The sequence below is a fragment of the Microcaecilia unicolor genome, chromosome 1 (genome assembly GCF_901765095.1).
Source record: "Microcaecilia unicolor chromosome 1, aMicUni1.1, whole genome shotgun sequence".
NCBI lineage: Eukaryota > Metazoa > Chordata > Amphibia > Gymnophiona > Siphonopidae > Microcaecilia > Microcaecilia unicolor.
This window is the reverse complement of record NC_044031.1, coordinates 34,744,899-34,763,096: the sequence shown is the minus strand read 5'-3', so window position 1 is coordinate 34,763,096 and position 18,198 is coordinate 34,744,899. Positions and strand designations below refer to the sequence as shown.

Genomic DNA, 18,198 nt, shown 5'->3' with positions numbered 1-18,198 from the left:
AATCTTCAGGTACTGTGGTTGATTTCAACAACAGGTTACAGATCACTAACAGCAGACCAGAAATTTCATGTTTGACTTCTTTTAGTACCCTGGGGTGTATGCCATCTGGTCTAGTTGATTTATTACACTTTAACTTGTCAATTTGGCTCAGTACATCTTCTAGGTTCACTGAGATTTCTTTCAGTTCCTCCGCATCATAACCCTTGAAAACTATTTTTGGTACAGGTGTATTGCTTTGGTATTGCAGCCTGCTCACTTGATCACCACAGACTGCTCAAAGACTAAAATACTACACATTCTTTTAGATTCGTATTGGGTAAATGAAACTCTTTATTAGTACTTTAAATGGAGAGTGGATAAGTCATTATTGTTTCAACTACACAATGATTAAGAAATATACACACTGACTAAGTCAGATTGGGAGATATGCACACTGTTCAAACCATCTAACTAAAAGAAAGCTATAAAACATATATATATATATATATATATATATATATATACACACATACATACATACATATACATACAACATCAGTGGTCAGGAATCTCAGGCCCTTATCTCATCAGCCGGGAGGCCCGTTGCAGCAAAGCCCGAAGTCTCCTTATGACCAGGCACAAGTCCTCTGCGCAGTACGTCTACCCACAGATGAACCTCAGACCTCCACTGTAAAAAGGGCCCCTTTTTATTAAGCTAAAACGTATCCAAGAATGTACATGAGGATTCAGTCATATGCTCTCAGTTCAGGTAAATAAACCACTGGCTAGGTGGATTATCTCCCGAACCTCAAGCATACCCCACCTCCCTCCTGCACAAGCTGGCTTCAGAGACATTCCAACCTGTTCTTGAGATGTGCCTTATCTCATACATTGTTCTTGAGATGTGCCTTACATTCCAGCCTGTTCTTTGAGATATACAAGGAAAGTCACTTTTGGTCAAAGACAGAAGATTTAAAAAATATATTATCGATCAAAGCAAGACTGAAAAGCAATCCTTAATATTTTCCATCACAACAGGTAGATCTCTTACATCTTCTTCCGTAAAGACCGAAGCAAAGAATTCATTCAATCTCTCTGCTATGGCCTTGTTGTCCCCGAGTGTCCCTTTTGCTCCTTCATGATCTAATGGGCCCACAGACTCCCTCACAGGCTTTCTGCTTCTGATGCACCTGAAAAAGTTGTTTCTATGAGTTTTTACCTCTGTGGCAAGTTTTTCTTCTTTTTCTCTTTTAGCCTTCTTTATCAATGTTTTGCATCTACCTTGAAAGTGCTTATGTTGCTTCTTATTTTCTTCATTTGGATCCTTTTTCCATTCTTTGAAGGGTGTTCTTTTGGCTCCAACAGCCTTTTTTACTTCACCTTTTAACCACGCTGGCTGTCGTTTGCTCTTCTTTCCACCTTTGTTAATACGTGGAATACATCTCGTCTGGGCTTCCACAGTGGTATTTTTAAACAGCGTCCATGCCTGATTTAAAGTCCTAATCTTTGCTGCTGATCCTTTTAGCTTCTTTTTAACCATTTTCCTCATTTTGTCGTAGTCATCCTTTTGAAAATTAAATGCTGCTACAGTAGATTTCCTTAGTGACTTCACTCCAGATATCAGCTCAAATGTGATCATATTATGACCACTGTTTCCCAGCGGACCCAACACTGTTACCTCTCATACCATGCCCTGCATTCCACTAAGGACTAGATCTAAAATAGCTTCCCCTCTTGTCAGTTCTTGGACCAGTTGCTCCAAGATGCAGTGATTTATTGCATCTAGAAATTTTACCTCCCCAGTGCTCCCTGATATAACATTTATCCTGTCAATATTAGGGTAATTGAAATCACCCATTATTATAATGTTGCCCAATTTGCCAGCTTTACTCATTTCTGTAAACATGTGTTCATCTGTCTGTTCATTCTGTCCTGGTGGATGGCAGTACAGTCCTACTAGTATACTTCTTCCCTTCATACCTAGTATTTCTATCCACAAAGATTCCATATTGCTATCTGTTTTATGTAGAATGTTTATTTTATTTGACTCAATTCCCTCATTAGCATATAGCACAACTCTCCTCCAATTCAATCTAGTCTATCATTGCGATACAATTTGTACCCTGATAATACAGTGTCCCCTTGATTGTCCCCCTTTCACCAGGTCTCTGAGATGCTTATTATATCTACCTCTTCTTTCAGTACTACTACTACTAATCATTTTTATATCGCTACTAGACGTACGCAGCGCTGTACACGTCATACGCAGGTACTTTCTCTGTCCCCAGAAGGCCCACAGTCTAAGCTTTTTTTGTTTTGTTTGTACCTGTGGCAATGGAGGGTTAAGTGACTTGCCCAAGTTTACAAGGAGCTGTATTGGGAATTTAACCCTCCAACTCTCCCATCTTAGCATTTGTATATAAACTCTTCAAATTGTTTTCTTTCCTTGCATTTACAAGCTGCTTTGATGTTGATGGGGATAATTTGCATCCTTTACTCTGTTCTTCCATTAAACACTCCTGGCATTCTTTCACATTATTGAAGCCTCTATATCGGGATTCCCTAAAGATCCTGTTTCAATAGTATCCTTCAAGGATACTCCACACCGAACCAGGTTCTCCTGGGTGACTGTCAGCTTTCCTCCCCATTTTAGTTTAAAAGCTGCTCTATCTCCTTTTTAAATGTTAGCGCCAGCAGCTGGTTCCATCCCTGTTTAGGTGGAGTCCATCCTTTCAGAACAGGCTTCCTCTTTCCCAGAATGTTGCCCAGTTCCTAACAAAGCTAAATCCTTCATCCCTGCATCATCGTCTCAACCATATATTGAGACTTCAGAGTTCTGTCTGCCTTTTGGGTCCTGTGTGTGGAATGGGGAGCATTTGTGAAAATGCTACCCTAGAGGATCTGGATTTGAACTTTCTACCTCGGAGTCTAAATTTGGCTTCCAGAACCTTCCTCCCACATTTTCCTATGTCATTGGCACCCACATGTACCAAGACAGCTGGCTTCTCCCCAGCACTATCTAAAATCCTATCCAGGTGACGCATGAGGTCCGTCACCTTTGCACCAGGAAGGAAGTGACCAGGCGATCCTCATGTCCACCAGCCATCCAGTTATCTACATGCATATATAAGCCTAGTTAAGCTAGTATTCTATAAAGAAAAATAGGTGCCTGATATAGAATTGCCTATTCAGTGCTTTACTTGTCGCCTGGATCCCTCTTCAAGCCCTGTAGTAAAAAGTGCTTAGGAAAGAGCTGAACCTAGTAATACTCTGACTGTAGATGTACACAAATAACACTCTTTTGGGGTGTTATTGGGAACGTGATGCTTACTATAGATTACAGAAGAACATGACACTGCCACATTCTGGCATTAGACAATTTAGTATCTGGAAGCAGTTGTGTTCCCTTTTATCTATAGGCCCGAGTTCATAATGTCCAAATAATTTATTTATTTATTTGTTTCATTTGTACCCCACATTTTCCCACTTATTTGCAGGCTCAATAATAACAGAACTAACTCCACACCCAGGGTTATTATAAAAATACATTGCTTACTTATTTACAATAGCAGCAAAAAACAGTGAAAGAGGTGCAGGAAGAATGACCCTGACAGTCTTATCATAGAAACAGCTCAGAGTAAATACCCATAAATCTCCAAATAGACTCCTAAGTAAGCCAGTTACTGTAAACCCACAGCACTTAGAAAACAACTATACATAGCAACTATACATCCTGGTTCAGACATCCAGTAGATGGCAATATTCCTGAGATGGTCAGTCGGACACAAGGCAGGGGCTGCAATTTGGATGGAATGCAAAACAGCAGCATTTTTGCCTCAGATTTGAGCCTCTTTTATACAGAAATCACGAGCTGCAGCTGAGCTAAAGACGGTGCATTCTGGCCTTGTCGATGCACAAATAACTTTGCTTATCCCAAATGTTATGACATAATCTGGGCTCACTGGTGCCACGCTGAACGGGTCACCTTGACATCGAGCTGGGGTTTCATAAACAATGTGCAGTTTTGCCAGCCACGGTGCATCTCCGGCTGCAAGGGAAATTCCAAGAGCCCTTGGCTGGTCTGGCCATGATGTTGGTGCTGATAAAAGCATAGTTATTCTGGTTCATGGGCACCCTTGGCAGCATTCAACTATCTGTATGCAAGGCCAAGGCTCATTAAGCAACAGTTTGTATTTTAAAGTCAGGTTGTTAATTCTGGATAGTGCCATGTATTATAATCTCATATATCTTGGTTCTATAGGAAGATACAGTGCTGTATATAGTGTTTTATATAGCGCTTATTTTGCTCCTACACGACAAAGACAGAAATTCACCCAGCATAACAATCCTCTGGACCCATGCGTCTAGGGAAATACAGCACTACAAAAACACCAAACAGCAGAGTTGGAAGTGGAGGAGAAGAATACAGACAACAGAGTCTTACCTGGTGAAAGGGGCTTCTGGGGAGGGATGTAGGATGAGATAAGAGAGGAGAGATATTGAGGAGCTGCAGAATGAATGCACTCATAAGTCAGTAAGAAGAGTTTTTATATATATTTTTTATTTCAATCAATTTTTATTCAAAACTTTTTCGTTATATAAAAAAACTTCAAACACAAAAAAAAAAAACATAATGTGACCATTAAGGTATTAGCAATAACAATTTAACATCATCACAAACTATCCCAAGTCCAAATAAATTCTCCCCTACAAGGAAACCCCCAGCTCTCCCACCACAACATCAAAAAAGTGCTCACTGTTGTTTTTTCAGCGAACACCCCTGTTCAAGATCCACCATTAACCCCTCCCCTCCCCAACAGTAATAATATTTGCCAGATAGGCCCATTCTTCTTATGATGGGTCATATCTCCCTTGCCGTCGATGTCAATTGCTTCATATGTCGCATTCCCTTTAAGCGCGTTATCCAATCATGCAATTTGGGTCCAATGGAGCGCTTCCACTTAGTGGCTATCTCACAGTTGGCAGCTGCCGAACAAAGTCGTTTAAATCTCCATTGCCATTTAGGTCCTCTCTTGTTACTCAAGCCCAACAGGCACGTTTTGGGTTTGAGAGGAAAGCTAGTCCCCAGACCTCTCTCCATCAGTCGAATCACATGCTACCAGAATATTCACACTTTCCCACAGGTCTAAACATCATCAATAGACATCCATAGCACTGTGGGGAAACATAGCTTTCGACTTTACTGGGGTGTAGTACCAACGACTAACAACCTTAGAAGCATTTTCCCTAATCAGTGTATAGATAGAGGCCTTTTTAACGTCATAAAACACTTTTCCTTTCCCTTCTAAGTCAACTCCAACCCCAGATCCTCTTCCCATAGTAAGTGACGGCAGAGAAAGACCTGAATGGTCCGTCCAGTCAGCCCAACAGTCACATTCATTCTCAATTCTAGATTAAATCAACAATGAATGTGATATTATATACTTGATCATAGTCTTTATTTTGTGCTTCTGGAAACACTTTTATTTCAGCAAAAATACAAAGTACTGAGACCCAGAACTGCAGTCCAACACTCTCTTGACATCTGTATACTGAGACCTCAAAACTCCACACACTGTTGTCCAGCACTCCTTGTGACACCCTTCCATTGAGATACAGGTCATCGCTTGTTTCCAGGCTGGTGTTTACTGGTGGTTTTCCTACTGTTTTGAAACTCAGTGTAAGATTTTAGAGCCATCTGAGAACAGGACCAGTTAAACCATTAGGGGGCAGCCATCATCAAAGCAGAAGAATAGGTGTTTATGCCACACTAAGGGGTCCTTTTACTAAGCCGCAGTAAAAAGTGGCATGCAGGTAGTACGAGCGTGTCTTTGGCATGCACTGGACCATTTTTTACTTCATCTAGGAAAAAGGACCTTTTTTTAAGGGGCCAGAAAATGGACATGCGCTAAAATTGAAACCAGTGCTTATCCATTTTTGGCCTGAGACCTTACCGCCACCCATTGACCTAGCGCTAAGGTCTTGCTCACTACCAGTGCGGAAAGCATTCAGTGCGCTCCAACTGCTGTTTATCGCTGGGTGCGGGATTCAGTGCGTGCCAAATTCAGAACTACCACCCCAGCTCACGTGCTAGCTGGGCGGTAGTGCCGATTTGGCATGCGCTGTACACGCGTAGGCCCTCCCACGCCTTTCTAAAAGGGCACATAAGGGCCTTGTTTACTAAGCTGTGCTAAGGGCATGCTAGCGTTTTTAGTGCATGCTAAACGCTAAAGACACCCATGGACAACACGCATTGATTCCATACTTTATCTCAACCACTGGGATGGCAGATGCAACAGCGTTCTAAACAAAATAGTACCCTTAAAAACAAAAATATCAAAAAGACAAAACACTATACCTTGGTCCAATGACGAACTAAAAAAACTCAAAACACAATCTAGAAAACTTGAACGAGTATGGAGAAAGACAAAAGATGAACACACACTCAACGCATGGAAACAAATACATAGAAAATACAAATACGCAATAAAACAAACCAAAAGGTCCTACTACAAAACCAAATTAGGACTGGAGTACAAATATATGAAGAAACTATTCCAACTTGTAAATAAGTTACTAGACACCACCCCTATCACCACAACCAACACAGACATCCCACCCGCAGACAAACTTGCTAACTACTTTAATGAAAAAATAATAAAACTACGCAGCACACTTCCTCATCACAATACCGACATCGAAATCTTCTTCAGCGATCTGGACCCATCCTCCGAAGGATACCCAGCTGACCGCATTTGGACAACATTTAATCTCCTCAGCACCGACTCAGTTACATAAGCGACTCACAGGTTCGCCAAGACCCACTGCAAACTGGATACATGTCCCAGGCATCTACTCAAGTCTATCCCAGACTGCTTCATAGCAGACCTTACATCCAATCTAAACTTCATGTTACAACAAGGTCTCTTCCCTGAGGAACATGTCAACATCCTACTCACCCCAATACCAAAAGACGCCAAGAAAAGCACAAACGATATCACCAATTACCGCCCAGTTGCGTCTATCCCATTAGTAGTAAAAATGATGGAGAGCTCGTGACTAAACAGCTTACGAAATACCTGGACAAGTTCTCAATACTACATAATTCACAATCAGGATTCTGATCCCACCATAGCACCGAAACTGTCCTAGTTACCCTCCTGGCCAAATTCAAACAGGAGATTGCCACAGGCAAAAGCATACTCCTCCTCCAGTTCGACATGTCGAGCGCATTCAACATGGTAAACCACAACATACTACTAAGAATACTAGGCCACTTCGGGATTGAAGGAAACGTACTTAACTGGATCAAAGGCTTTCTAACCACCAGAACTTATCTTTTTTTTATCATTTATATATTTATTTGTGGGGATCACGTGATGGACTGAGAGAGAAGAAGACGTGTTTCTGCTCTCTCCTGGGCTAACCCGCCCCCACCCAACGCTTATCCCACCCGAAAACAGCTGAAACAAATACCGAACACAGAGTGGACACGTTGTCTATGGACTCCTTTGTTGTTCGTGAAAGCAGGGTGATGCCGGGCAGGACGGTAAAGAAAGAACCAGAAAAACAGCGCGGACACGGTGAAGGCAAGATGGCGGCGAGCCCAAAACAGGAGGCCGCCTCGATATTCAATGCCGCTCAGCTTTCGCAACTCACGGAAGTGGTGCAGTCCGCTATAGCTCCCCAGTTCGACAAACTAGCCGCCCAATTAGCTGGGATGGAAACGAGACTGGACGAGACAACTCGAAGAACTGGGGAGCTAGAGATACGAGTGTCCGACATCGAAGACGCTGAGGCCGCCAGAACGCTAGTGATAAAAGACTTGCAAAGCGAACTCAGTGCCTTAACTCACCACATTGATGACCTAGAAAATAGATCCCGAAGGTCGAATCTCCGCCTAATTGGCATATCGGAATCGATCCCAGATCGCTCCCTCTCCTTCCAACTATAGCGCTGGTTAAAATCGGAATTCGCTCTTTCGGACAGCGCGGGGCCACTTTGCCTGGAGAGGGCACATCGAATAGGGAAGCGAAGCAATATGAACAACAGGCTGCGAGCAGTAATCATCAAAGTGCACAATTTCATCCACAAGGAGGAAATCTTGCGAGGGGCCCGACAAAAATGGGACACGCTGCTATTTGAGGGGTCACCTATAAGGGTGTTTCAAGATTATTCTTTGGCAGTGCAAGAGAAGAGAAGAGCTTTTGGGCCCATTTGCAAACACTTAGCAGACAATAAGCAGCGCTTCATGCTGTTGTACCCGGCATTATTAAAGGTGCAAATAGAGGGGTCATGGAAAACCTTTACAACGCTACAGGAGGCACAACAAGGCCTAAAATATGACCCTACAATGGATACAAGTACGAAGTGATCGGCCGGCAAAGAAAGAACTCACAAGGAACTCACAGGGAAATATAGACAACACAAATGTTTGGTAAAGTTTGACAAAAATGTTTGAACATTGGATTGAAAGTTAGTATAAGTCTTTGTTGAATGGATATCACCAACTGTTCAGATATGATGTTAATTTTTCATTAAGCTATGAAGTTGGAATAATGCTTATAGGGGTGTGGAGCCAGTAAGGAAATGGGGGGGGGGGGATGCCACCATCTTTAGATCTACACTCCCCCAACCGATGTTCGGGATGGAGAGTGGAGGGTTAATAGGGGAGGTAAACGGGGGTTTGGGAGGGAAGAGGGGAGGGGAGGGAAGAGGGGGAGGGTTGAGGCAGACACTTCTGCAACAATGGGTTTGAAGGGCTGCATTCAAGGGAATAGAAGTCTTGGAAATTGATAGATTCTGTTTACATAATCAGAAAAGGGCTGTTATTACTTCTGATGAGGAGCAAGATTTAGAGTTCTTTAAAGACGACAAAGGTAGGGGCGCTCTGGTGAGCTGGGCACTAGAGACCCCACAAGTCATAAGAGACAGCTTAATTGAACTTTTGAGTACCTTCCATGACTACTGGTACAGTAACGCGGTTCCTAACCTGGAACGTGGGTGGAGTCACCTCACCAGTAAAGAGAACTAAGATACTAGCTGCTTTAAAGAGGCACAAAGCAGATGTGGTCTGCTTACAAGAAACTCGCTTATCCCCAGAGGAACACCAAAAATTGAAACAAGGATGGGTAGGAGAAGTACATGCAGCTTCGGCAGCAGGGAGAAAACGTGGAGTAGCTATTTTGATCAGAAAGGGCCTAGTAGCCAGGTCACAACTAGTAGAGAGTGACCCCCTAGGGAGGTTTATCATTATTCATCTCTGGTTACATCATAAAGAGTACTTGGTAGTTGCTGTATATGGCCCGAACCAATATGATAAGATATTCTATGATCAGCTTGTACACTCATGCCTGCTCTACAAATCGTTACCAATATTAATCATGGGAGATTTCAATTTAGTGGCAGACCCCCTAATGGATTGTTCCACGCCTAGACGTGCAGAGAGAGGGGGGTCTAACAAAAGGGCTTTACACCAATTTATGCAAGAACTCAGTGTAGTGGATGCTTGGCGTACATTACACCCAGACACTCGAGATTTCACTCATCTCTCTAGGGCGCATGGTACGTTCTCTAGGATTGACTACATACTAATAGATAGGAAGATATTTTCACAAATAGAGGCGGTGGAGATTGGGCCGGAAGAAATCTCGGACCACGCGATGGTCTGGGCAGACCTGAAGGTGCCAAATAGTACATACAATCCCTCAGGATGGCGCTTCCCATCCTACCTAGCAGCGAACCCAGACTTCCAGGAATATATACAAGGCAGATGGGCGGAGTACACGGATCTAAATTCAGAATATAAGAATCGCCCGGATATATTTTGGCCGGCGGCGAAAGCAGTCATTAGGGGAGAGATCATAGCATACACAGCTAGCCGTGAACGCAAAATGACGAGGGCCATTGTGTACTTAGAGAAAAAGCTCCAAAAATCGAAGCGTAGGTTCATACAGGCGCCCACAAGTCAACACAAAGAACAAATGCAAGTGACACGGGTGGCGCTAAATTCACTGCTTCAAGAGAGAGCCTCTAAGGCATTAGTCCTCAGGAAATATAAGCTGCAGAGGTTGGGTAATAGAACGGGGGCATTACTGGCAAGACTAGTTAAACAAAGGGGAGGACCCCGGGTGATTACAGCAATAAAAGATAAAGAGGGTGTACTTCAATACAAGAGGGAACAGGTGGCGCAGGTTTTCCAAGACCTTTTTAGTACGATGTACAAGCGAGGACAAGCTCCAAACCTGACAAAAGTGCGAGAATACTTGCATAAAGCAGGCATGCCTCAATTAACTAAAGAAGAGGCACGAGCCTTGGGGGACCCGATATCGGGGAAAGAGTTGCAAGATATTATCAAATCCTTACCCACACATTCAGCCCCAGGTCCCGATGGATACACCAGTGAATTTTATAAAATATTAGGACCCTCGATTGTAGGAGCGCTGCATGATTATTTTGAAGAAGTGGTAGAGCAACAGAAATTTCCCCCATATGCAAATGAAGCTCTGATAACCCTAATTCTCAAACCAGGAAAGTTAGAGTCCAAAGCAGATTCATATCGTCCAATCTCTCTAATAAATGTGGACGTAAAAATCTTGGCCAAAGTGCTATCTAGTAGGTTACAACAATACATTCCTCGTCTTATAGGACCAGAACAGGTGGGGTTCGTGCGTAATCGCCATTCAGTAGTGAATGTCAGACGGCTATTACTAGCTTTGGGACACTGTCAACAAGCAAAGATTAAGTCTGCGCTAATCAGCTTAGACGCTGAGAAAGCGTTTGATAGCGTAAAGTGGGAATATTTATTTGAGGTGCTCCAGCATATAGGAATACAGGGATGGGCTTACCAAGCGATACAGTCGTTATACACGAACCCAACAGCTGCAGTACTAGTCAATGGAGTGCGCACCCCGCAGTTCCCGGTCTCGCGGGGTACTAGACAGGGATGCCCTCTCTCCCCGGTATTGTTCCTACTAGCCCTGGAGCCATTCCTGAGGACGCTAGTTAAAGAACAGGGAATAGTGGGTGTAGAGGTGGGAGGAGAGAATGTTAAAGTGATGGCATTTGCTGATGACCTACTGATAGTGACAGCTTGTCCAGAGAGTTCAGTACGAAAGCTGCTACAAAGAACTTCAAGCTTTGGGGAACTCTCAGGATTTAAAATAAATTTACAGAAATCTTATATAATGCAAATGTACCCACAGGGAGTAACTACAACACTAGAGACAGATGCCCAATTAAAACAGGGGAAGGAGATCAAATATTTAGGTGTCCAGATTCCTCAGGATCTGTCTAAACTCTATGACTTAAATGTTCAACCCTTGCTATTGAGAACTATAAGGAAAATGACACAATGGCAGGAGCTACCTATATCGCTACTAGGACGGGTGGCATTGCATAATATGATGATAGTGCCCTGCTGGCTTTATATGTTTCAAATGTTACCATTGTATATAAAAAGACCAGATGAACAAAAACTGAACTCAGCTTTGACAAAATTCCTGTGGAAAGGGAGGAGACCGAGATTGCCTCTTGCTATGGTCCGTACCCCAAAGGAATATGGAGGCCTAGGCCTCTTAGACATCAGATCATTAACTGTGGCAAGTTCTATAAGACATTTGAATGACTGGTTTAGAGGTACTACGGATTTCACTGCAACAAAGATAGAGCTGGAACTTTTCAGACCCTACCACTTCAGTAGTCTCCTTCATGGCTTAAAATGCTCCATATCTCCAGCACTAGAGGTCTCACACATCTTGCCTACAGCACAAAAAGTGTGGCGGTGGATATGCAAGCTGCACCACTGCTCCTACAAAGTGACACCTTTGCTTCCCATATGTGGTAACCCAGCATTCCCACCAGGCCTTATATATGGAATATTCAGAAAATGGACAGAGCGAAAAGTTACCTATCTACAGCAAATCATCACTGACGAGGGGAAATTGCAATCCCGTGCTACACTACAAGGATTACAAATACTGGGACCAAATGACTATTTTCACTATTGGCAAATACGCCATTATATGTCAAGCCTGCCTTGGGAAGACCTTACAGAGGACGTACAAGAGGAGCTGGCTGCAGCGTTGTCCTTGAACTCGCAACAGAGAGTACCATTGCATTATCATCATAGACATATTAAAGACACTAAATCCGAATTAGATTATGCAAAGTATGCCAGAGACTGGGGAAGGGACTTATCAATACAGATACCAACTAATGTGTTCATGGAACATGTTCTCTCGTTACGGCAAGTGTCAGCATGGGCTGCACATTGGGAACTCCAATATCGATTTGCATTACGACTCTATGTTCCCCCCCGTCGGGCATTTCACATGGGGCTGTCTACAGACGGGGCTTGCCCCAAATGTAAGGGGAACGGAGCGACATTAGGACACATGTTCTGGAATTGTCCGAGAGTCACTTGCTTCTGGTCCAACTTACTCAGTCAAATTGAGAACTTATGGAAGACAAAGTGGAGGTGTACGCCACTATTACTGTTTGGCAAACCAGAACTTAGTGGGCCTGGGCATAAGGGCTATGTGGCCTTCGTGAAGAGAGCTACTATGATGGCAAAGAAAACTATCCTAATAGACTGGCTAGAGATCACAGGACCCTCGATTCAGACATGGTGAACCCAAATGATAAATCTCATGAGAATGGAAAGGTTACAGACAAAGGAGCAGCCGCGTCCGGAGTTTGACCATTTTATGGACAGATGGAGCCCGTTTCTAGCAACGTTGTCCTCTGAATCTAGAAGTCAGTTATTGAACATGTAATAGGAAGAGAATGATATACATTGTATCTGTCTCATATTAGGGTGGGGTGGGGAAGGGGTAGGGGGGAGGGGAGGGGACAGGGAGTTTAAGTGTTAAAATGTTGGTATCAGAACCTACAGAATTGCTTGTAAGAATTGTTCAGTCTGTTACCAATAAAAATGATTTAAACATATATTTATTTGTTTCAAATATCAACAAGTATTACAATTGAAACAGAAAAAGTACGTTCATCAGAAATTACTAATAAGGAAATATAAACATATTAATGTTATTTGACTAGTACTTCCAGTCCACATTTAAGATCCAAGATTAACATTTATGGAGAATTAACTAAGAAATTCCTCAAAGGAAATATAAACCGGTTTTCATGGTTCTTATTTACATTCAAGGCTATTACCGATGAGAACTTCTGGCTGATATAAATTCAGAGAGCTGCACAGAATCAAAAAAGGCATACTTAACCGACTGATAACAAACAATACATTTGCAAGGACTACGCTCCAAATGTCATTCAGGGATATTGCTGAAGAAGTTGTTTCTCCTAAGGATTTCCAGCAGTAGACATTGAAAATGAAATAGGCACAAGCATAGGAGCAAATTGTTACCAATATTGAAGAAGAAGAAGAGATTGGGGAGAGCAACTCAACCCCAGATTCCTTTGTCCTTGAAGAGATCCATAACTCCCATTCTAGAATGACTTAAAACGGGATGGGGGGGAGGGGGAGTAAATAATCAGGCCCAGGGATGCCCTAAATGTAGAAGACAAGTCATCGCAGCTACATAGAGATACGAACACAAAATTTGTCTGTAGGACCGCTTTTAGAAACAGTGGAACCAAAACCAGCAACAGTTACCTTTGCTTTGTTCTTCCTTTTCCCCGTCATGAAAGGAGCAGAGTAACCAGCCATCAGTTCCAAGGAAGCAGCAGAGGGGCATTTCCTTTTGATTTTGCACCCACGTGCCCGTGGCCATGCTTCGGTAGGGCTTGATTTTATACAGGAAATAGCAGTGTGTGATGCCACCATTAGGGGTGGAGTTTTCCACCTCAGTTTGATGGATACTTCTCCTGAGCATTGGGATAAGCCCTTGACTTTCACCTGCAGTCCAGCCCAGAGCTCCAACCCGAGGTATCTCTTCTCTCTCCTCAAGATATATATTTCTGACACTGTAGCAATTATATCAGTGGTTCCCAAACCTGGTCCTGGAGGCACCCCAGCCAGTCAGGCTTTCAAGATATCCACAATGAATATTCATACGACATATTTATTTATTTACAGCATTTATATCCCACAGTTTCCCACCCAGGGGTAGGCCCAATGTGGCTTACAACAATCTACATAAAACACACAACAAGGCAGAGTTCAAACAATCAATGTCTTAAAAGTAAAAAGGTGAAAGGGAAAAACGAGGTAAAGAAAAAGAGCAGTGGTGAGTAATATGACACCGGGATAATGAGAGTTCAGACGTTAGAGGTGTCAGGCAGGAGTGGCGCATAAGCTTTGCCAAATAGAAAGGTCTTGAGGCGCTGTTTGTAGGTGGGGTGATCAGGAGTTTCACCAGTTTAGGCAGATCATTCCACAGACGAGCGCTAGTGTAGGAGAAAGTTGATGCATAGATGCTTTTGTATTTAAGTCCAATATATACTGGATAATGAAGGTTTTAAGTACAATCGCGCGGATCTGTGAGAGTTCCTTGGTGGCAAGTTGATGAGGGTGTCCATATATGCTGGAGCTTCACCATAGATGATTTTATGCACCAGAGTACAGAGTTTAAAAGTGATACGGTCCTCGACAGGAAGCCAGTGCAGTTTCTCTCAGAGCACGTCCTCTACTGCATTCAAATCCCTCTCATAAATATTCATTGTGGATAGCCTAAAAACCTGATTGGTTGGGGTGCCTCCAGCACCTGGTTTGGGAACCACTGACGCTTACTTTTCTGTAAAATAAATGATTGATTTGTCGGTCATTTGTTTTACAGACAAGTATATGTTCTAGTGTAATTCTTCTTTTCTGAGCTCTAGATTTTGGATTGACTGTGGGAACAGCGGTTAGCATATCTGGGTTTAAAAAAAGATTTGGACAAATTCCTGGAGGAAAAGTCCGTAGTCTGCTGTTGAGACAGACATGGGAAGCAACTGCTTGCCCTGGGGATTAGTAGTATGGAATGTTGCTACTCTTTAAGATTCTGCATGGAATCCTGCTATTCATTATGATTCCGGAATCTCGTTTCTCTTTGGGGTTCTGGAATGTTGCCACGATTTGGGTTTCTGCCAGGTACTTGTGACCTGGCTTGGCCACTGTTTGGAAAACAGGATACTGGGCTAGATGGACCATTGCTCTGACCCAGTATGGCTACTCTTATGTTCTTATGACTATTTCTGACACCGTGTCATGTTGTTCCTATTATTAGGATTCAATCTGCTTGTCTCCAGATTTTAACTCATTGATTGTATCTATGCTTATATTTGTCATGCGGTTAACCAAATTGTAAGATTTATGTCAAGCTGTACCTGTGGAAAAACCAGATCTGTCCATTGAGAACTGGTTTTCTGAGATGTCCATTCAGTGAAAGTCCTCACTACTCTCATTGAGAGTCTCCCTCTCAATAGGTAATGTATGTCCTTTCTTTTCTTATCCAGAAATCGATGCGTGTAAGAGAAGACACGAAAAACTACCTCCTGAGGAACCCACTGGACATCTGGATGTGACTAAAACTGAATCGGAGAGAGAGAGAAGGGATATCTGTCCATGTTGTGACTGGAGAAACAACTGCCAGACTCAATGTAAACCAAAAGAGGGGCCAAGAAACCCTCACAGAGACTCCACTGTGAATGCACCTCCCTGTGAGCAAATTACCAATGATATCCCACACACTGCAGAGCAGCAGAGAAACCAAATAGAAAGAAAACAATTTGTGTGTAACGAACTTAGAAACTGCTACGTGAATCAGAGTCCTCCACTGTCACACCAGCGATTATATGAAGGAGAGAGACCAAGTACGTGTACAGATTGTGGCGAGAACTTCAAACAGAAAGAGCTTCTCTCGCTAAGCCCAAAAGTCCGCACTGTTTGCAATAGACCATTCCCCTTTACTGAAAATGGGAAATGCTTTCTTCGCAAACCAGACCCGGTCGTTCCTAAGAGTATCCATATAGAAAAGAAACCCTTTGTTTGCAGCGAATGTGGGAACAGCTTCAGTCGGAAAGGATATCTACAGCAACACCTGAGAGTTCATACAGGTGAGAGACCCTTTTCATGTACTGAATGCGGTTACAGGTTCAGTCATAAACCGCATCTGACACGACACCTGAGAGTGCATACGGGTGAGAAACCCTTTGTGTGCAGTGAATGTGGGAACAGCTTCAGTCAGAAATCGTATCTTCAACAACACTTCCGAGTGCATACAGGTGAAAAACCCTTCATTTGCAGTGAATGTGGGAACAGCTTCAGTCAGAAAACGTACCTTCAACAACACCTGAGAGTGCATACAGGTGAGAAACCCTTTCCGTGCAGAGAATGTGGGAAAGGATTCACTCGTAAACTGCATCTTACCCTACACTTGAGTACGCATACAGGTGACAAACCCTTTGTGTGCAATGAATGGAGTGGAGGAGTGGCCTAGTGGTTAGGGTGGTGGACTCTGGTCCTGGGGAACTGAGGAACTGAGTTTGATTCCCACTTCAGGCACAGGCAGCTCCTTGTGACTCTGGGCAAGTCACTTAACCCTCCATTGCCCCATGTAAGCCGCATTGAGCCTCCCATGAGTGCAAAAGAGCGGGGTACAAATGTAACAAAAAAAAAATGTGGAAACAGGTTCAGTCAGAAATCGTATCTCCAAAATGTATAGGAAAGGCAATGGTTGGTGCTGGAGGGGGTGCAGGGAAATAGGTGATATGACCCATATATGGTGGACATGCCCCAAGGTGCAGGGGTATTGGTTGGAGCTAATTCAGACGCTAGAAAAAATCATAGGGAAACCATATGACTTTAAGGCTGAGACGTGCCTATTGCATTTTCAACCGGCAGCCATTCCTTTGACAACACATCGACTGGCCTTGATGTGGCTGGTCGCAGGGAAGATTGCATTGGCCTTGGCGTGGAAACAACCCACGATGCCGCCAGTGATACAGGTGGTACATAAGATGGATTATCTCTATCAAATGTCTAAAATAACTGCAATAAAGGCAGGACGGATTACACAATTCTATAAACAATGGGACAAGTATACAGCATGGAGACTGGCAGCTGGCGTGGATTTGGATGCACCCAAACATATAGTAACTCCTTAATATGGTACTAGGACAAAGCAGCACCATGTAGACATAACGGTCATTATCAATATTATGTGTTGGGGGGGGGGGGGGTAGAGGATTGAACATTCAGGAAAATGGTTCAATTGTTGTTATTAGCATATGTTCTATGTATGTTAAAAAAGTAATAAAAATACTTAAAAAAAAAATCGTATCTCCAACAACAATTCAGAGCACATATAGATGAGAAACCCTTTCTGTGCCGTGAATGCGGGAAAGGATTCAAGCAGGAAAGGTATCTCGCAGAACACCTGAAATTTCACACAGGAGAGAGACTCTTTTCATGCCCTGACTGTGGGAAAGGCTTTTTTCAGAAGACTCATTTTTTGAGACACCAGGACAGCCATAAAGGAGAGAGGCCCTTTCTGTGCAGAGAATGTGGAAAAAGCTTCCGTCTGAAGAAGGATATCTTAGATCACCTCAAAACGCATTGGTGATCTGAGGGTCTGAGAATAATTGACTGCAGTAAGATTCAAGTGGAGGAAGAGCCTATTAGTTAGAGCAGTGAGCTGAGGACCACTTTGCCTCCTTATGATCTTGGGCAAGTGATGCACATATTAAAAGCTGATCGGAAGTTGGTATAAGTGTCTTGAGCATTCTATGCCAGTGTTTCCCAACTCGGTCCTGGAGTACCCCCTTGCCAGTCAAGTTTTCAGGATATCCACAATGCTGCTTTTTTTCATGACATTGCTGTTTGTTATAGAGCATGCTGTTATTTTCTGTGGTGAAGAGTTTTAAATACACCATGTAGCCCCTGAGGCAGCTCCTGTGTGGGCGAAACACGGCCTGTGTTGGGGCATCGTTCTGATTTTAGTTTTATAAATAAACATTTGTTTCTATCTCGATTGACTTGCTTGTTTTGTTTTCCACTTTGGAGTTTGCAGATCGGTTGCCCTTCTGTTTCTTTGGAGTATCCACAACGAATATGTGTGAAAGAGATTTGCATACAATGGAGGCAGTGCATGCAAATCAATCTCGTGCATATTCATTGTGGATATCTTGAAACCCTGACTGACAACAGGGTGCTTCAGGACTGACTTGAGAAACAGTGCTGTATGCGTATATTACTACTACTACTATTTAACATTTCTAAAGCGCTACCAGGGTTGCGTAGCACTGTACAACTAACAAAGA

General features: G+C 43.1%; 1 protein-coding gene across 1 annotated transcript in view; it reads left to right on the top strand.

The window, feature by feature from the left end:
- LOC115464983 (oocyte zinc finger protein XlCOF20-like) overlaps window positions 1-16,399 on the top strand; it is a 32,260-nt gene extending 15,861 nt beyond the window's left edge. The window contains exon 4 of the mRNA XM_030195381.1: window positions 15,394-16,399. Coding sequence (XP_030051241.1) covers window positions 15,394-16,376 — 983 coding nt within the window. The 3' untranslated portion in view covers window positions 16,377-16,399. The remainder of the gene's footprint in view (window positions 1-15,393) is intronic.
- The last annotated feature ends 1,799 nt before the right edge of the window (window positions 16,400-18,198 follow it).